At 55.2% G+C, this 20,212-nt stretch overlaps 1 protein-coding gene across 3 annotated transcripts; it reads right to left on the bottom strand.

The window, feature by feature from the left end:
• Positions 1-1,316: 1,316 nt before the first annotated feature.
• On the bottom strand, positions 1,317-17,870 carry ETNK2 (ethanolamine kinase 2). 3 transcript variants are annotated; one of them, XM_060088453.1, is made up of 9 exons: positions 17,613-17,870; positions 15,698-15,957; positions 12,597-12,719; positions 8,190-8,332; positions 7,512-7,595; positions 4,785-4,940; positions 3,441-3,469; positions 3,355-3,377; positions 3,039-3,147 (listed from the first exon to the last, which is right to left on the bottom strand). In XM_060088453.1, the coding sequence occupies exons 1-9, from the start codon at positions 17,868-17,870 to the stop codon at positions 3,039-3,041; spliced, it is 1,185 nt and encodes a 394-aa protein (XP_059944436.1). The 3 variants fall into 3 exon arrangements, with proteins under 3 accessions (XP_059944437.1, XP_059944438.1, XP_059944436.1); XM_060088454.1 differs by lacking the exons at positions 3,355-3,377; positions 3,441-3,469 and adding an exon at positions 1,317-1,389 and having other exon boundaries at positions 3,030-3,103; positions 4,795-4,940; XM_060088455.1 differs by lacking the exons at positions 3,355-3,377; positions 3,441-3,469; positions 12,597-12,719 and adding an exon at positions 1,317-1,389 and having other exon boundaries at positions 3,030-3,103; positions 4,795-4,940.
• Positions 17,871-20,212: the final 2,342 nt, after the last annotated feature.

Genomic DNA, 20,212 nt, shown 5'->3' with positions numbered 1-20,212 from the left:
ACCATGATAATTTACAAATGAATAATTTTTTTTTTTTTTCGGTATGTGGGCCTCTCACTGTTGTGGCCTCTCCCGTTGCGGAGCACAGGCTCCGGACGCGCAGGCTCAGCAGCCATGGCTCACGGGCCCAGCCGCTCCGCGGCATGTGGGATCTTCCCGAACCGGGGCACGAACCCGTGTCCCCTGCATCGGCAGGCGGACTCTCAACCACTGCGCCACCAGGGAAGCCCTACAAATGAATAATTTTATAGGCCAGAGCCAGAAAGGCCTGAGAGGCTGTGAGGGCAGAAAGGAGGTGGAGGCCATTGAGAGTCGAGGCAACAGCTCCTTCAGCACCTTCACGACCGACCCCACCCAGGCTCCTGCAGGCTGGGCAAGCCCCGGAGGTCCCTGGCCCCTGCCCTTAGACTCTCACTAGTCATTCCCCAGTGTGGAGACCGTGGGTCAACTTCAGAAGGTGGACATGGAGAGACTGTTCCTTGAAAGTGAGGGCCTGGAGGGCAAGGGAGGGAACAAGGCAGGAGGCTGCTGGCTATTGTCCAGCCACCCCACTCCTGGCTCTGTCCCCTCTGGCCAAGCCACAGCACGAAGCAGAGCCAGGCTTTGGTGGCCCATTCCCTTGCCTTCCCTCCCAGCAGGCGGCAGAGGTACAGAACACAAGCCTGGAGCAGAAAGGGCACTGGAGGAGAGCACATGTCCTCAGGCTGAGGTTTGGGAAGGGGTTATTTGATTGGATATGGTTTGGAGAAAGGGAGTAATCTCAGATGAGGCGGCTGCTGGGGGAGCCATCAAACCCAATTCTAGGCCCCACCCCCCCAAGATATGTACATCCATCTGTCAGAGTTGGCAGGATGCTGGTTTGGGCTCAGCACCTCCCACACGGGGCATGCAGGGGTAGATAGGTTGGAGGCTCAGGGCCCTGGAGGTAGAAAGGAGCCCTCCCACCTTCCCCCTTCCCCAAGCCAGGAAGGTCAAAGACACATCTAAGGCAGCCCAGATGCCAGGATGGCCCGGGGCTGGGAATGCCGGCCTTTCCAGGGTGGTTGTGGTCTGAGCCCTGGCTGGCTGCAGGCACTCCCCGCCACCCAGTCTGGCAAGGTGAAGAGGACCCCCAGAGCTGGGGCCTATCAGCCCCTCCAAACAAGAATGGTCACCAGAAGCATCACTGGGGGCTGGCGACAGGGGCAGAGCCTTCTCCTGGGACACCCACCTGTCCCCTCGCCCACCTTGTCCAAAGGTGAAGACCCCAGAGCAGAATGGAGCCCTGGAGAACAGGTCTGGCCAGGCAGATGGGAGGGGAGGGATGGGAACGCTGGTCACTTTGGCATCTCCAAGGCCGACACTTGAGGCTTCACCTTGAAATACTGGTTGAATCGGATCACTGCATACCTGCCAGAAGACAGGGAAGGGAAATGGGGGTGAGAAGCGTAGCCAGGTGAGCCCTGCTGGGGGCACTCACACCATGAGGAAAGTTTCTCACCAGCTCAGCCCATCTAGGTCTGGGCAAATGGACCCTAGCCCAGGCTGGGGTGTTTTGTTTTGTTTTGTTTTCACTTCAACTATAATTTTATTTTTCTTCTTAGATTAGACTGGAGCAACCCCTCCCCAAACATATTGGTTTGTTTGTTGAGTCTTTACAGCTCAGTGTGGTCAGTACGTTCACCTTGTTGAGCAACAGATCTCCAGGACGTTTTCATTCTGTAAAACTGGACTCTTATCTCCCCCACACAGCAACTGCCCAGCCCCCAGCACCCATTATCCTACTTTCTGTTTCTATGGATTTGACTACTTTAGTTACCTTATCTAAGTGGGATCATATAGTATTTGTCTTTTTGTGACTGGCTTATTTCACTCAGTACAATGTCCTTAAGGTTCATCCGTGTTGTAGCATGTGACATAATTTCCTTCCTTTTCAAAGGAATAACATTCCCTTGTGTGTACAGACCACATTTTGTTTATCCATTCACCCATCAATGAACACTTGGGTTGCTTCCACCTCTTGGCTACTGTGAATAATGCTACTATGAATATGGTTGTGCAAATTCCATTGCACAACCAACTTGAGACCCTGCTTTCAATTCTTTTGGGTATATACCCAGCAGTGAGATTGCTGGATGATACAGTCATTCTATGTTAACTCTTTGAGGAAGCACCGTATTGTTTCCCACAGAAGATACACCATTTCACATTCCCAACAGCAGTGCACAAGGGTTCCCATTTCTCCACCTCCTCACCAACGCTTGTTATTTTGTTTATTCAAAAGTAGCCATCCTAATGGGGGTGAGGCAGATGCGATTGTGGGTTGGACTTGCATTTCTCTAATTTTTGTGAACACTTTAAAGCCAGCATAGTGATTCCTTTTCAGCTGAGGGTGGGTGGGCAGGACAAAGACAAAGAGACTGGACCAGAATGGAAGACAAAATGATTCCTGGTTTTAGCGACATGTGTATCTCGCACGACAGGGCCGCCTAAGTAGTCAATACTCAAGTACAGTCTCGATACAGCCCCTAGTATATCACTAGGGGCCACTAAAGGAGCAGTTGGGTCTGATACCCCATGCAGGGAGGCAGCATAGTCAGCTAAACCACCAAGGGACCTCAGCCAGTCACCCACCCCTCTGGAACTCTGGTCCCTCTGCTACAAAACGAGGTTTGGACTCAGGGTCTTTCAGACTAATTTCCAGCCATTCCCCTCAGCACCGGGCTCTGTGGGGAAGAGCACCGGCAGAAGAGCCAGGCAGTGACGCAGACAGCAGGATATTATAGGGAAAGAGGAACCAGGAGGCAGGGCGCAAGGGCTTCCGACCACTTCCAGAGAGGGGTTCTGGGCACACGTGCTTCCCCAGGCATCCCTGGAGCAGCGACCCGCCTCGTACGGGCTGGCTGGAATGGGGATGGTGAACAGAGAAGAGGAATGGACCTGGACATTCTGTTTGGGGTGTCCTTTACCCCCACGTACTGGGCTCAGGGCTCTTCCTTTCCTCCACGCCCCCCACCCCCACTGACTTTCAACTTGCTCCCTGCACTCACCTGAGGAAATTAAAGTCGATGGTGGAGAACTGGCTCTGGATGAGGGCCCAGAGTGCCCAGAAGAAGTGAGACGCCTGAAAACACATCAGAGAAGATCAGTGTAGTGAGCCCCCCAAACCTGTCATGGACCCCCACAGCTGGAGGGACACAGGCACTGTAGAAGACACAGAACTAAGACACTGGCAGAGACACAGTGGGGTCTCCCCAGCACAGGTGGGGGATATTCCAGAGGTCAAGTCACTGGATGGTATTTGGGGACTCCACTCCTAGAAAAAAGGCAAGCAGAGTAGGTTCTACTGCCCTCAGGCTTAAGCAGACTTTCAGCTTGTTCCCCAGCCTAAGCCAGACCTGAACTCCAGCCCTGGCCGCTCCCCTACCCAGGAGAATCTTCAAGCCCAAGGTATCCAGGACAAGAGAAATCCCTAAGGCAGAGCTCAGGCCTGGTTGCCAGTGGAGGGGTGGCACCCCATCTGCAGTGCCTTGGCCACATGGGCATCAGAGGTCCAGTCGCTGGAGGACCTCTAAAGTGACTTCTTTCACCCCTTACCCTCTCTTCTATCACAAGGTGGGTGAGGTTAGACAGTGAGTGTAGACATGAGCCGGGCTGCTGACCAAGGGTTCAACTGCCTCCCCAGAACCCCCCCGGGGCCCAGGCCACCCTAGGCTCAAGAAACTAGAGTGCCGTGGTTCCTGCTGCTCCAGCGACCCCAGGCCAGGGCCCCCACTTCTGTGGCTCTCCTGCCCCACCCCAAGTCCTGCTCACTCTAGAGTCGGCTCTATAGTACCTCCCCCCATTTGATTCCCTTTTCACAACTTAAAAGGGGCAGAGATCAATTAGCAAATGGGAGTGGTTACTAAAAATTTAGCAAGATGAAGGCATAGGTGGAACAGTTAAGAGGAAGAACCTGAAGAAGAATCACTTGGTTGTACAGCAGAAATTAACATAACATTGTAAATCAACTATACTTCAATAAATTTTTTTTAAAAAAGGAAGAACCTGATAAGAATCAGTTTTACACCAATGAGGAAAATAGAATAGGCAATTTAAAATACAGGTAATTAAAGATTTTATTTAAGTTCTCTGATATATTGTGTAATTCAGGGCAGCTGACTTGTCTGCTTGCTGACATTAGTAAGACTAGTTAGCAATCCCCTTGGTGCATTCCAGTGGAGACCTGGCATGAACCATGTACCTTGGATAATCAGCACTCAACATCGAGAACTGACAACACACAGTAATTTGAGAAGAGAGAGCCTGATGGGAAAGGCTCACATAGAGTTCTGAGTGAGCCAGTGGAGAGAGTCAACAAGGAGCATTTGAACTGACATTCTCTATCTTCTCCAAAGACAAAAAAAAAAAAAAAACCCCACAAAACTTAAAGGATATATTTAACTGTGGCATGAAAGGCTAAGGTTAGACACTAGAAAGAACTTGTCCAAATGAGAGAATTGCTAAAATAGGAAGCTGGGCTCTTTCGTGGAAGTAGTTCTCTAGGAAGGAGAGAACCTGGACTTGATGGAATGGGAGGAAAGCAGGGAATAGGGTGTCAGTATTAAGAGGATGCCCAAGATGGCTCTTCCCAGAACCCCCCTCTAGGCTGGGGTTCAGGAGCATATGATGGGACTCCCCCAGGACCTCACCCCTGACCCTGGGCTCTGCTTCCTCCTCCACCACAAGGCTGTGAGAAGGTAGGAGCTGGGGGTGGGCCCTGAGTCCCTCCTCCCAGCTCTCCTTCCCCCACCCCTTCCAGTCACAAGCACTCACCAGGGCAAACTTGTTGACTTGCACATAGAGCCTCTCCACCTCCCTGGGGGTCACAGCCATCCCCTTCTGTGCCTGCAGGTAGTAGCGCAGCCACTGCAGCTGGGTCTCCCGCGCTGGGTACCAGCAGTAATCGACCTCATTCACACCTGATGGGGAGGCAGCCGCACAGAAGTTGCTGGGAGACGGGCCCACCTGGGGGTCTCCTCCAGCTCAGTAGGTGTTCCCTGATCCCCTCAAAACCTCCATCTCCAGTGTCCTGTGGGGCTGTGCAAAGAATGCAGCTTCTTTGACCACCAAACTCTAATGTGTGGAGGGTCGACCCCCATCCCAACTGGGGGCAGTGCTTTCAGTGGGCTGAGCTGGAGGAAAGCACAGAGAGAGGCAGACTCCTTGAGGGGCAAGGCACAGTCCTGGAAGTGATGGGGACCCCCTAAGACAGCACCACTGTATCCCTGAGCCCTTCGCAAATCCACGGCACACTGGAGGCGCTGGGTCAAAGCCCTGAATCAGGAGCCTAGTTGTCTTAGATCTGATGCTAACCTCCAGTTAACTTCGGGCAAGCCCCTTCCTTTCACTGGCCAAAATCTCATGTGTAAAGCAAGGGCTGGACGTAATGCACCTCAAATACGGCTTCCTGAACCAGTGTTGAGCTGGTTAACCTAAAAACATCACCTGGAGTGCTTCGTGAAAATACAGATTGCCAGGCACCCACCCATGTCCAACTCTCCAGATGATTTGGAAACACAGCCAGGCTTGGAACCCCTAAGCTAAATGGCCTGGACTCCTTCTAGTCCCACCCTTCCTTGAGTCCTCAAACTGCCAGCCCAGTACGCACCAGCCACATCTTGGGCATGATGGCAGAGAGCCTAGATTCAGAGCTGGTACAGAAAGAAACAGTTTATTAAAGACAGGACCAGGACTGGGCCACCTTGTCTGGTCTCTTCCTCCCTCTTCTTTTCTTCCTATCTTTCCCAAGCTTCCCTTATAACCCTGGAGAAACACACTCAGTCTTCTGGGCCCCCAAGAGTATGGCTGGGGAAGAAGGTCCTGGCACAGATGTAGACACTAAGGCCCAGGTAGAAGAAAGCTGTTCAAGGTCACACAGCCAGTTAGAGGCTGGTTCTTAGCTCCCAGCACTGGGTCACCCTGCTCCTGAGAACACAGGAGATGCCTCTCTCCTCTACTGCCCTCCTCCTTCCCCCACGCTAGGTTCCTCCTCCTTCATTCTCAACTTGGAAGCAGGATGCAATCTGCCCCCTTGGAGAAATTCCAGCTGGACTTTGCTCCAAGCGCTGGGTGAGAAGGACTTAAAATGCTTAAAAATTATCCCTTTTGGAAAGGCCAGTGGGTCTGTCAGCTGAGCAATCACAGGCCCCGTGCCGTGCGGGTGCCAGCCTCTGCTCCAGGCCACACCCCACAGCTCAGCTGCTCTGCCCAGCTGAAGCCCCATCTGTCCCTTGGGTGCCTAGATGCAGCTAGCTGGTGGCCACCCTGGGGAGTCATACCTTCAGGTACAAGCAGTGCTTGACAGCCCTGGTCACCTGGGGTTCCAGAAGGGGCAGGATTGGCCTGCATTGGCCTGGGGAGTGCCTCAGGCTGGCCCAGGTGCCAGCTCTACAGTTGGCCTGGGCGTGCCTCACCTATCCTAAGCCATAGGGACTGGCCACATCACGCTGAGCACCCCGCACTGCTAGCCTGGGGATGTCCCTCCAGCCCCAGTGTCCACCTCCATCCACCAGTTGCCTCTTTAGCCCCATCGAATTGTTTAACAATTAAGCCCTCGAGCTGGAAAAACCTGCCCTGCTTCCTTTACACAAATGATTCTATTGTACACACCTACCTTTATGGAAGGACGGCCTACACCAGGACACACTCCAAATCCAACCTCTTTCAGGACACACCCCAAATCCAACCTCTTCCATGGCCGCTCCAGCCTCCCTCGGAGGCAGAAAAGCTACCCTGCCTGACATCAGCAGCAAATACCAACGTGGAGCTTAGTATGTGCCACACTGGTGTGTGTACCGCATATCAATACTGTGAAGTAGGCACTATTATCATCTCCATTTTACAGAGGCACAGAGAAGGTGAGTAACCTGCCCCAAGCGTCATGCAGCTAGTAAGCAATAAAGCCAGGATGTGAAGTAGGGGAGTCAAGTTGCAAAGTACACACTTTTAACTAGTTCCACCATGATTAATTTCATCAGGTCACCAGGCAAATAGCTACTTGCAGCTTGTTCTGCCCCTTATCTGCCTGCAGGGCCCCTATTTATGACTTCACGGGTTGACTGGGCATAAAGGAGCTTGGACAGGGGGTGAGTGGAGGCTGACATCAAGCTGAGCTGGGCCAGCTGGCGTGGGCTGTGTCTGCCCAGAGGAAGGAAGGGGTCTCTTTAGAATTCACATGCCAAGCTGAATGTCCTCAGGGATCCTACAGAGGGCACATTTTCCTAATTTGTACCAAAGTGCCATATAGGCTAGCAGGGGCTTGCTCTGTGTATGTGGGTCTGCCCTGCACCGCCCCCCACCCCACCCCTGCCCATGAGACCTGGAGCTTTCTCAAGGCAGGCTGTGCCTGGCCCCTCCCTCAAGCTGTGATATCTTGAGGACAGGGCTGTCCAGCCTCCATTCCCCATGCACAGAACCCCCTCCAACACTCCCCCTGGACCTGGCCCTCCATCACAAGGAGGATACGGGCCAAAGAGTAATGCCCCTCTCACCTGCAAACTCATTGAAATGGTTGCCAATGTCAAAAGCTTGGTAGTTATAGCCGGCATATTCATAGTCAATGAACCGTACATGACCTGTGAGGTAGAGGAAAGGCAGTGAGGGTTGGCCCCAGATCTGGATATAGGGCTTGGTCAAGATTTCACAGACCTCAGGAATGCACCCACTGACTCTCACTGGCCTCTGCAGCAACCCAGCCTCACCCAACTTCTCAGTGGCAACTTTCTTCTAAGTTGCTTCCTTCCATCTTTCCATCTGTCTGTCTGCCCTTTCCCCAGCTCCAGCTGTCCCTCTCACACAGCTGGGTCCTCAGACTCTCCCCAACTAAAGACATCTGTCCTCAGCATAGCTGAGGACCAGAAAATAAAGGCAAGTACTCCATGGGGGTGAAGCTATCATCAGGAACACAGGGCAGGCTCAGGGCAGCCAAGACATCCTTGTTATCAGGGGAATGGCTCCACAAACCATGATTCTGAGCTCTTTCTTGGCAAAGATTTTTCTAAGTCGGAATTTGTTTCTTTTTCATTTCTCCCCTACAAATTAACTTGAGACCTACACCAGAAGGTCTCACTTTGCTTGTCCAAGTACCAGCCTGAGGAGTAGACCCCAACGCCAGCTGATCAAGCAGCCTGAGCCCTGCTGCTGCCTGGCCAGGGCCAGGGAAGCTATACCTTTGGTGCTGTCGTAGATGATGTTCTTGCAGAGCAGATCATTGTGGCAAAACACCACAGGGGATTCCAACTGAGGCAGGTGCTCCTTCAGCCACGCCAGCTCCTGTTCCAACACCTCGACCTTAGGGACATCTGCAGAAAGGCTGGACAGTGGCAAGAAAGGTGGCCGGTGGAGGGAGGGCTGATAGCAGACAGGCACATGCTTGGCCTCAAAAGCCCTGGGCTCTGGCCCCATCACTACTTCTTATTACAGAGGGACCTTGGACAAATGGCTGACCTTTCAGACCCTCACTTTTGTCACTTGTAAAATGGCATTAACCTTTCTTGTCCTTCTGACTTCCTGTGGTTATTCTAAGAAGCTGATTAAAACATGGATGGGCATAGGGCTTCCCTGGTGGCGCAGTGGTTGAGAGTCCGCCTGCCGATGCAGGGGACACGGGTTCGTGCCCCAGACCGGGAAGATCCCACATGCCGTGGAGCGGCTGGGCCCGTGAGCCAGACAGTGCCCTGGGAGTGGCGGCAGCACTGGCACCCTCTTGAGGGGACAGAGAGACGTTCCCGTGAGTCTCCCTCCTGCTCTGGTGGCTGGCGTCACGGTTGGAAAGGACTAGAGATCATCTAGACTAGCTTCCCATCGCACAGCGAGACCACTCAGGTCTACAGAAGAAAGCAAAAACAATTGCTTCTTGGGCCCACTCCTACAAGGTCAAGGCGATACTAGGGCCTTTCAATTGAAAAGCACTTGCTCTGTTGCGGCTCAATAACTCACCTCTTCCCCCTTGAGCTATGGGTGTGTTTCCCTGCCCCGGCCCCCTGCTTGTGTAGGAACAAAGATGCATGAAGGCCACCTGTCCCTCAGCCCACCCCATCCTGTGGCCCACGGCAGGCATTTCTGCTAAAAGTACATGTTGAGGAATGAATGAACAGGTCAGTCAATGCTGTTCTCAGAGGTCATAGGGAAGTTGGTGAGGGTGCACTGTGCTCCGAGGCTCTGAACTTTGCTCCCAGGAAGCACACCGTGCTGTGTATACTGAAAAACCAAATAGTTAGCAGAGCCCTTAAAACCCTAGCCTCCTCCCCTCCACCCATTGGTGCTTCCAGGGTTTTATCTCCATTCACATGACTCCTGTTTGCTTTCTTGTCCAGGGCAGTGAGGGTACACGTGGGAGGATGTGAATGAGACAGGTCCTCTCTGACCCTCCCCCAGGACGCCCCACTGCCCCTCACCCAGCCCAGAAGCCAGAATACAGGGAAGAGTAGTCAGCGACTAAGGCATCCCCATGTTCCCCTGGAAAAGGGTGAGCAGCAGGCTCCCTCCAGGCTCTGAGAAGGTCAATGCTAAAGAGGATCTTAGGTCTCCCGTCTAACCCCACGGGGAATCTGAGGCGCAGGGGAGGGCAGAGACTTCCTCCCGCCTCCAGATGCGTCTCACACAGCTGGACACCCTACTCCCTCACCTAAGGAAAGCGGTCCTCAGCCTATCCAAGGATCCAAGATCAAGCTGGGCCTCTGAACTGAGGGGGCCTCAGTGCCCCTCAGGGGCTCTGCACAGGCCACTCTTGAGTCTAGGGGTCTATTAGGGGTGGGATGGGGGAGGCCTCCCCTCACCCTCACTGGAATTTATCTGTGTTGACAGGTCTGTATAAGATACATTTTAATTTGGGCTTTTCTTAAGAAGCTACCTTTTCCTTTAAGATTCTTTTTCCCCCCCTTGGACTGAGACCATCCAAAGATAAGAATTAGGAGGCTTCCTTTGGTTTGCCCAGGTCTTAGCCTGAAAAACATGTCTTTGACATCCAAGATGCCTGCTGCCCAGGCCCTGACCTCTGTCTGACCCCTACCCCACCCACCCCAATGCCACACAGCTGGTTACTGTGGGAACAGTCCAGGCCTTCTACCTCCCTGCGCAGCCCTGCTTCCCTCCCCTGAGCGCTTGAAACGTCACCAGCTTTGCTACCTTCAGCCCTGACATCACTCGACTCTCGCAAGGCTGTGGGGATGGCAGAATAGTACCCACCACTGCATCACAGAAACTTCCACATCCCAGGCAGAACAGCTCTGTCCCTCAGAGGAGTAGGAGGGGGTGAAGGGGCTGGGGGCCCTCCTCAGGGAAGCCTGGGGGTTCCCTTGAAGGGACTGCTGCCTGGAAAGTGTCCACTCGGCCTTCAGGATCCAGGCGGGGGAGCAGGAGGAAGTACCTTCTCCCCACAGGGAAAGGACTTGCTAAGTGTTCAAACTTACTGACTCATCACCTTTGCCCTCATACCCATCAGCCCATCCGAAGCTCCTCTTCATGCCCCTTAAGCAGTTATCAACCCCACCTTCCCCAGCCATGCTGGGTTCCTCCATGTCCCACCCAACACCAAGACTATCAAATCTGTTTCCACAAGATCTGACTCATCCCCCTATTCTCCATCCCTCCATGAAGCTTCCCTAGGGCAACGTTCCTCAGAGCATGGTTCCTTGATCACCTGCCTCTGGCCTCCCTGCCTCGAAGCCCCCAACTCCCACCCAAATCTGTCATTTACAATGAACCCCTAGCTCCAACACCTTCACATTGACTCTCCAGTGCCTGATAAATTAATCTGGGCTCCTTAACCTGGCACTGAAGGCCCCTCACAGTCTAGCTCCAACTCACCTCTGCAGCCCCATCTCCCGCGACCCATCCCCAATCCCTCCTGAAGATCTGCTCCAGCCAGGCCCCCATCTACTCAGCATCCACAAGCAAGCTGTGCTCATGCAGTCTCCTCCAGCCGGAGGCCTCCCTTTTCATCTCTGCCATACTACCTCTGCCAAGAAGACTTTCCCTGGTGCCCCCACCCCTGCATACATCACACACACTGCATAGCTAGGTCCTATTTACACAGATGGAAGGACTGACTAAATCAGGGTTATTAGGCAACGACTGGAGCTCAAGTGCTTCACCCCATCCGAGTGAAGGCTCATCGCTGCCCTGCTTGCGGCAGGTTAGACAGTTTAGGGCAGGCATCATCCCCTCAAGAGGCTCAATTTAAGCAAATTGATTTGCCTTAGGTCAAAGGTGAGACAAGAGAAAAGGAAGTTGGCCAGCTCTTCCTCAGGGCACACTCCCCTCCCAACAAGGTCACGTCCCCTGAGGTTACACAGTGACAGTACAGTCAAAAGAAGCTGCAGTAACAAGGGTCATGCCCGAGCATCAGGCCTGGACTCTAGTCCTTGATTTGCCATGGTTCGGTAGAACCTTGGGCAAGTCCCATCCTTCCTCTGGGCCTCCGTTTTTCCATCTGTCAAACGAAAGTGGTGGGCTGGATGATCAGAGGGTCTTGCTCTCCATGTGCTGTTCTAGTCCTAAGGGGGAAAGCAGTCCTTGTCCCAGAGCCATTTGACATAGAAGGTCTGAACATAGGCCATCCTAGACAAGTAGTCCCAAAGCGGTGCTTAATAATCTCTGAGAGGGAGGATCTAGATAAAGTCATGTGTGCATGCATGTGACAGAGACACACGATTGCGATGGTTAATTATTACCATCTTAGAGGGAGAAGGCGATACCCTTCCTCCAAACCTCTTCTGTGCCCTGCTCCCACGAACATTTGGAGAAGAGTGATGTTCAGCCCCAGTGGGGATCATGGAGGGATCAGAGACCCACTATGGCCTTTTTTGGGGGGGCAGGGATGATGACCTCAATCTTTTCTCCATGCCACCATCCTTTTCTCAGCACTCAAGGCTATGCTGGGGAGTCAGGCATCTGAAGGCCAGAGGACTCTCAGGGTGCTGGTGAGAGCGTAAGGATAGGTCCAGGGAACTGCGTCTTACCTGGGGAAAGGCAATGTCAGGATGGGTAGAGTGCGCCCCTTCCTGGGGAAGAGCGGTGAGAAAGCAGCGAGCTGTCAGTTTGAACAAGGTGAGGAACCGGGGCCCCAGAGCCATGTGGGGACACGAGGTGCCCAGGCAAGTAGCAGGAATCTTGAAGTCCAAGGGCTTGTCAGCTGATGAGCTGAGTTCTTCTGACTGACTCTGAACTCAGCCCCACCCCATTTTCAAGAAGGCCGGTCCCTCCCTTCTCATTGCTCAGAAGCCAGCTCAGGTAGAAAGGGCTCTGTGTGGAAACAGAAGCCCTGCCTCTGACTAGCCCTGTGACACTGGGCAAAGCTTAAGTCTCTGAGTTCAGTATCCTTCAAGTGAAATGGGGAGATGCTGACCCTAGTCCCCGCCACAACCAGAAAACTGAGGGAGAAATAAGCACATAGGTATAAAACTGCAGAAACAAGTTCCTGAGATTTCGTCAATCAGCCCAACTCTGCTTGGAGACAGAGGCTCAGGAATCAGGACTGAAGCCACTAAACCTTCTGTCGGGGCGGGCTGGGGAAGGGAGGTCATATTAAGGCAGCAGAGACAGCGGTAGCCTTGAACCCTCTCAGATCTTTGTACCTGGGGTTGATCTCGTTCTTCACAAGGGTGAAGTAATTGTGCATCTTGTGCCAGAGGATGGGCTTGGGCAGGCTGCTGTTGGCGTGGATGGTGTGAATCTTTGCCATTTCTAAGGCAATTAGCCTACAGCAGAAAACAGGAAGAGTAGAGTATGAGTGTGGGGCAGGCCCTCCCCAGCTCAGCCACTCCTGAGCATAAAGAAATGGCCCTACAAGGTCCACTGGGGTCAAGTGTAGGACTATTACAAATCTCTTAGGAGCTCTTGGTCCTGCAGAAGCAAGGTCTCAGCAGAAGGCTGAGAAAATGAGATAAGGCCTTCAGCTCAGCAGCTCCTCTTCCAGAACCAGAGCCGGGGGAGCTTCAGGGACTGAAAGGGCAAAGCAGTGGGCCGTTGGCCACAGGTCAGTGATCCTACCCCACCCCAAGGTTGAGTGCCTACAGCAACCCCTGAGGACAGAGGGGTCACCTGGGGAGGGGGGCGGGACCCCTCCCACCCCCCCACCCCCGCCCCACCCCCTTGGACTCAGACCCACGCTCTCAGGGGGAGGTAAACGCAGGGCACCAAGGAATCAGGGGGTGGTAATGCCACGCAGGGAAGAAACGCTTGTCTCTTATCAGCCTGGCCAAGGTGGGGAGGGAAGCAGCCTGGCCCAGGGCAGCCCCTTCCTCTGCGGCAGGGAGTTGATGCTGGCGGCTGGGTGCCAAGGACGCAAAACAAACCAGCGTTCTATTTTCAAGTTCTCCTGTGGACATTATCCAAGGTCCCGGGAGAGAAGGAGGGGGCGGTGGGGAGAGGAGAAAGCAGAGCTGGGGAAGGTTGCTGGGAGAGGGCGGGGGTGGATACAGGACTGACCGGGCAGAGAGGGAAGGCCTTGATAAGGACCCCAGCGTCTGAGGCCCTGTGTCCCAGCTGGGCTCCCCCAGTCCTCTGCTTGCTCTCCCTTCTGGAGCCCCACCCCCCACTCAGCTGCCAAGCCTCCAGCATTCAAGCTTCCTTCGCCTCTGCCTGTTGCTCGAATAATAATCACTGGGAAAGACAACAAAGGCATTGGCTGTCTGAAACCTTGTTACCCAGCTGTTCCAGGGACACCCCCTCCCCTGGCCAGGTCCTTGGAAGGGACAGCCATCGCCCAACAGGATAGCAGGGCAGACTAGGGGCTCCTCCAGAAGCCCCCAAGGCTCCCACCTCCTAAAGGATGGAGGGGGCAGGGGGCGTGGCAGCGACCGAGTGGGTGAGAGATGAAGGCTGTGCTTTCAGAGGCGAGAGGCCCTGGGGCAGGAGGGAGCCCGCCAGGGCTTGGGCAAGGCAGGGGAGCAGCCCCTGACACCTGGGGTTCCCCTACCCAAAGGAAGATTCCGAAAAGAGCCTAAACAGAGTGTTTCCTTGAATATCAATAGGGCTGTTGTCTGGAATAGCAATGAAAGTAACCTCAACAGTCAGCGTTTTTATGCTGCAAAGCCTGGGCAGGAGGCGGAGGTCGGGAGGTGAGGTTCAGGGGAAGCTGGGGAGGTGGCTCCTGAGGCCTCGTCCTCCCCGCCTTTCCCTCAGAGATCCACCTTCATCCCAGAAGGATAATGGTCTATCCTGGGAAAATCATCAAGGAAGGGTCTACCTCCCATACTTATCCCAATTTCTGGCTCTCCCCCAAATGTAAAGTTCTTCTTATTATCAAACCTAAATCCATCTTCAATCTTCCCGACAATGGTAATTGTTTCCATGAAAGACTGAGTGTCAGCATCAGATTCCCAGAGGTGGCGGGAGACTGGGAGTGGTGCGGACCTGACAATATCTGAGCTTTTTTGCACAAGACTGAGGGAGAGCTGGGAGGGGTACTGTGGGAGAAGTCAGGACAGAGTTCCCCCGGCCCCGCTCTGACCTCACATCTCTAGCTGGGTGCATTCTGAACTACCACCTGGAGCCTAAGACCCTCGCACAGGGCTGCATGTCCCACCCCCACCCCAGATACACACACCTACAGCTACAACATACAACTCCACATGAATATCCTGAGGCTCAACCAGCCCGAGAGGCAGTGCTCTCAGATTTTCTTCTTCTAGGTCCCTAGAGGGCCTGCTAGGGGTTCACTGCAAATAGGGCCAGGCGCACTAGCTTGAGGTCAGCTGGGTAGCAGGTGACAGCTAAGAAGCTTCGTGGTCTACTCCCTGCGTGGGCTTTCCTGTTTCCCTTCAAGATTTGAAAGGCCCATTCCCCTTAGGTGGGACAGGACAGATCCCAAGGGTCTCAAGCAGACCCCCATGCGGTTGTTCCCGGTGTCAGGGGTAAATTTCGGTTTGCCTCAAGCCTCACTACAGTCTGAGGGCCCTGCACATGGGCGTGGCATTGTGGGGAGGAAGAAGGATCCTGCCTGACATCCCTGCTCAGCATGGTCAGAGGAGAGCATAATATGGGCTCTTCTTTGGTTCTCCCCCTTCCAGACCCCCAGCAGTGGCATCCACAGGGCTTAAAGGTTAAGTCCAGTTCCTGGGTCCTACACATCCAGGCGTTTAATAGGAGCAGCTCCCTGGGGGCCATGGGTCCTCGTGAGCCTCTGGAAGGAAGCCTCAGTGGTTCCCCAAACCTGGGCTCCTACCTTGTCAGGAAGCCCAGAAGGAGCTCAGGCTGGGGTGGGGAGGCATCTCTCTGGGTTGGCACAACCACACTCACCCTGGATAAGGCCCATTTTCCAGGAATGCCTGAGCCCTCGGCAGGAGGGGAGGCACAGGAAACCCTGAGCACTCTGGGGATTTCACTTACAAGGCTCCGATATGTTTCCAGGTCAGACTTGGGATGGGTGGAGGACTGAGGCATGGGCCAGGAAGCAGATGCCCCTTTGGTCCCATGTTCACCAAAATTCTCACTTGCCTCCCCAAGAACACATCCTTTTAGCAGACCCCACTGAAGATCTACACAAAACTATAGCTCCTCTCTGCAGAGCAAGGCACATAAACACACACACATTTTTCATGCCATTTCAGGGAGTTCACAGATCTTAAGAGTCTCTTTCATGGACGCCACTCCACCAGGGAAGCTGGCCAACGATTTCAAAGCCCAAGGCCTGTGGAATCATGGAGGTGAATGATACACTGGGCACCCTCCTCACCTGAAGAGCCGGGGCTCACGGATGTGCTCTGGCCCCAGGGCCATTCCCCTCATGTACTCGTAGCACAGCCCATTCTGGAAGGTGCAGTAGAGTTTGGGGGCACAGCCATGTGCTCGCAGCAGCTGGAAGTTCCTGACCTCATTCTCCCGGTCCACCAGCAGCTCCGTCCGCTCCCCGTACACCCGGACCAGCACACAGTCCTGCATGTCTTCCTCCACGTAGCAGGCCACCAGCTTGTTGGTAATGCCATCAGTGAAGCGCTGGCATGGGGGAGAGGGCAGCGCAGGGATGTGTGGAGCAGGGACTCTGCTCTTGCCCCGTGGTGACCCAGCTCCAGCACAGGGTGCTCGTTTGAATGCTGAGCACAATCACATAGAACCCCAGTCCTTTAGCCCTCTCACTTACTAAAGAGCTCAGCACCGCTCCGAACCCTCCACCCTCTCCCAATGCTTGAGGTAGACCAGAGAGTTCAAGAAAAAAATGGCAGCTTGGGTTCAGCCCAGGCATGCTTCTCCTGGGTCTGCGTCTAGTGGATGGGATTTGTCGGTGGAGGAATTTTCACACCACTTACTCCTCCCACCGACTTTTCACTCTCCCATCAGGCCCTGAAAGAAACCTCCATGGACCAGGATGCGGCAGAGGGAGGGGAGTCACCTAGGACGGGTACAGCCTGACCCAACTTGCCTCTCACCACCTGCCAGGCAGAGGGCTCCTTGCTGTCCCTCTTGCCCCATGCAGCGGCAGAGGTACAGGAGGGTACTGAGGTTGGCACCCACCCCAGGGCCAGGTGGTCAGAGCTCCTTAGGGCCAGAAGAGTCAGAGACAGTAGATCCTGGGCAGGTTCTCTGGGTAGGGCGACAAGGTGGAATGAACCATGGAATTTATGGGACACAGTCAAAGAGCTGCAAGGGGCCTTAGGGACATTCGAAGTAATAAAAGGTGGGGAAACTGAGGCCCAGAGAGGGGAGGGACTGGAAGACAGCATATTAGGCCAGTGCTGGAATTAATCTCAGGCCTGCTTGATGCCCTGACGGTTTTACACCAAAGTTGTCTTTTATTTTGAAAATGTTACCCACTCACCCCTCCCCCAAAAGGGGTCTGTCAACCTTCACACATGGTCCTGAACCCCACCTTTCCCCACCCAGAAGGCCCACCAGCATGGAGTCCCTACCACTCCAGCACAAGCTGCAGGTGCCCACTCAGGGCAGCATCCTCCACAGGCAGCTCCCAGAGGGAATGGGACAGCTGAAGACTCTTTACAGAGGAGGCAGGTCTGCTGGGAAGTCGGCCTGAGGCTCCTCAGGGGGAGTTTCTGCCCACGTCTGTGTCCCTGCCAATGTGCCCAGCAGAGCGAGGAGGTGCCCTGTGTAGGGGGAGCTGAGACAGAGCTAGGGGCATGGTGAGGCTTTCCACGCAGCTCAGGGCTCGGGGCTAGCTGGAATTCCTCAGGGTGGCTCCTGGGACCAGCAGTAACAGCTCGGAGCCCGGAGGCTTTGCTCCCACTATGGGGTGTGTGAGTGTGGGGGGTGCCCTTAAAAGTTCCTGCCTCCGCAGGTTTCAGAGCCGGATGGCTACTTGCTTCTGGGCAGCGAGGGGCACCGGCGCACAGCGACAGGGGGGTGGGGCCCGCACGCACAACGTGCTGACAGTGGGCAGGTGGATCTCCCGCGTGCCCGAGAGCCCCAGGAGGAGGGGTGTGTGTGGAGGGCCGAGGGAGGCGGGAGCCTAGCTTTGCTTAGGGACCAAAATAGATGGAGAAAGAAATACATACGCAAACCACCATTTCAACCCTCTTCTGGGCAGCAGCCGCGCACCCCTGGGACCGACACCCGGAAGGATGCACGAACACACGTCCACGCATCCCCGTTCCAGCCCCGGCGGGGCCCCATCCCCTGCCCCGCGCCCGCTCTGCTACCTTGGTCCGAACTTGCTGGGGCTTCCAATGCGGCCGCAGCTCCCGGATGAGGCGCAGGGCTCCGGGGAGGATGTCGTCCTGGTCCACGGATATGCCGAAGCACGGGACGGCGGCGGCCCTCGGGGGGCCCGGCGGTTCCCGGCAGCCCGCGCCGGCCGCAGCCTTCTCCTCCATGCCCCATGAGCACTGCGGGCAAGGCGCCTGCCTCCTCAGGTAAAAGGGCGAGCACGGCAGGGGAGCCGAAGGGGGTACAGCCATTCCCTGCAGCCCCACCCCCTCGGAGCCGCCGCGCGGACGCTAGCCCCCGCGGGGGGGCCCGGCGCGGGAGTGGGAGTGGTAGAGGAGGGGCCAGGGGAAGTCCATGACTCAGGAGCCAGCGGCCCGCTTCAATCGCCGCCTCGCAGCCGGGCGCCCGAAGCCGAAGCCGACCCGGGAACGCCGGGGCCCGCCGCGATTGTGACATCACGGGCCGCGGGGCGGGGGCCGCGGGAACGCTCCCACCCCACCCCGCCCCGTCCCGGCCCGCTGGCCGGGGTAGGGGGTGCGCTGCCTGCCACCGCGGGCGGCTGCGGCCACAGTTACCTGGAGAGCCTGGCGGGGTGACGCCCCCGGAGAGGCCGTGACGCAGGGGGCGGGGGCGGGGCCGGGGCCGGGGCCGGGGCGGGCCCGCCCCCACCCGCGTGGGCCCGCCCGGGTCTCAGGCCCGGTAGACCCCGGTTCATTCTCCCCGCTTCCGTGGCAGCGAAGTGGCCTCCTCCTTCCCACCTCGGCTGGGGCCGCTCTCCCTGTGTAACCTGGGGCAGGGCTGGGGGAAGCGTCTTCCCGTCCCCCACTGCGTCCTGGAGTGTGTAGATTCCGCTGCTCCCAAGAGGTCAGCTTAGGCTAGACCACCTGTCCCCCAGCGTCCTGCCCCCAATCCCTGGACTCCTGGAAGAGGCTCAGTGGGAAAAGGCCTTTTCCGATGGCGAGGGGACTTTGGGGGATGCATTTTGGGGGTGGGTGTGCCAATGGGGACCTCACTAGCCACCTGGCCGTGTGGAAGAGCTCTCACTGCACCACCCAGAAAAGTGCCTATTTCCCCAGGTTGACCCTTTCACCTATTCAGGAACCTCTTAACCACAAGCTTCCTGTCCTGATTGCTGTCCAGAATCCAGCTCTGACCAGTGGAACTTCTGCGATGATGGACATGTCCTATATCTGTTCTGTCCAGTGCAGTGGCCACCAGCCACATGTGACTATCCTGCAACTGAAATGTGGCTAGTGTGACATTTAATTTAATTTTATGTTTAATGTAAATAGCCATATATGGCTGTCTTATTGAACAGGGTAGGAGATGATTGGGGGGCCTGCCTACTTAAGGTCATGGAGCCCCAGTATGTTGAGCTGGAAATGACACTGACTCCAACCCTTCCTGCAAACAGTGAGGAGATAAAGCTAAGCAGGCAAGAAAACTCAGAGAATTGTGCTCTTGGCTCTGCACTGGGATGCTGGAAGATGTGGGAATGCTGCCCTAGAGAGGCCCTGGTGTTCTATACAATTCCAAGAGCCTGTAATTCTAGAGGTATGAGCTTTGCTGGGGCCTGGGTGGGCCACTCAGTGCCTCACCTTTTTCAGTCAAAAGAAGGGTGAGCAGCTGCCATGAAGAGGGACAGTGTCAGCTGCTTCATTCAGGTAGATGCTGCCTCTCATTCCCCAAGCTACACATCTCCTGCAGATCGTCCAAGGGGTCAGAGTGGGAGAAGACATCAGCCCGAGTCCTAAGTCTTGTGAGATGGAAGACAGCAGTGCACACATCTGTGTGCTTGTGCACCTGGCCCCATACCAGGGTGGGTGAAGCTCTGAACCTGTGAAGGTACAACTGTATGTGGTAAGGTGGGAAGCCCCCAGACCTGAGTCAGACGGGCAGCCTTCTAGTCTTGATTTTTCACACTTCACTGAGCACTCTTGGCCAAATGCTTTCATTCTCTGAGCCTCAGTTTCTCCACATGTAAAAAGGGAGCATCGGTCGGATCTCTGGTGTTCCACGTTTTTAGGTGTTGGTGCCTTAGACTACATGGGTAAATGGCTATGTGGGGTGGGGGGTTGCAGTGCCTGAGCGCAGAGCCTGAGCTTGAGGCTGGCTTCCATGAGCTGGGACAATATTTCTGGCCCACAGTCCACTGCCACAGTGTTAGCCCTGGTCCTCAAGGGGCTGGCTCTCTGCAAACTTCCCACCCAAGGTTGTGTAAACCTTCAACTCCACTCGAACCCCGCTGATGTCAGATGGATGGCATCAGCCCTGCACGCAGGAACCTGTGCTTGTGAGTGAACGTATAGTTTGTCATTCTGTCACGTTCCTGTCTGCACATGATCTCTTGGTTGTGCTTCCCTCTGTTTCAAACCCTAGTGAACCCAGGTACAGTGGGGTTGTGAACATGAAGTCTTTATTCTGTTTGTCCTCAAAGTAGGGAAGAGCTGGTGCTGGGGGCAGGGCGCACATCCAGGAGGTGCTCCATGCCCCTGAGTGAGGGCACAAGCACAGGCAGGGGTAGGAGAGTCCCAGAGAGTGCTCTAGCTCTGGGCTAGAGCTGAGAGCAGGACCTGCAGGGCAGCAGAGGGCC

The sequence above is a fragment of the Mesoplodon densirostris genome, chromosome 2, assembly GCF_025265405.1.
Source record: "Mesoplodon densirostris isolate mMesDen1 chromosome 2, mMesDen1 primary haplotype, whole genome shotgun sequence".
Taxonomy (NCBI): Eukaryota; Metazoa; Chordata; class Mammalia; order Artiodactyla; family Ziphiidae; genus Mesoplodon; species Mesoplodon densirostris.
Note: the sequence above shows the minus strand (reverse complement) of the source record. Positions and strands in the feature narration are given on the sequence as shown.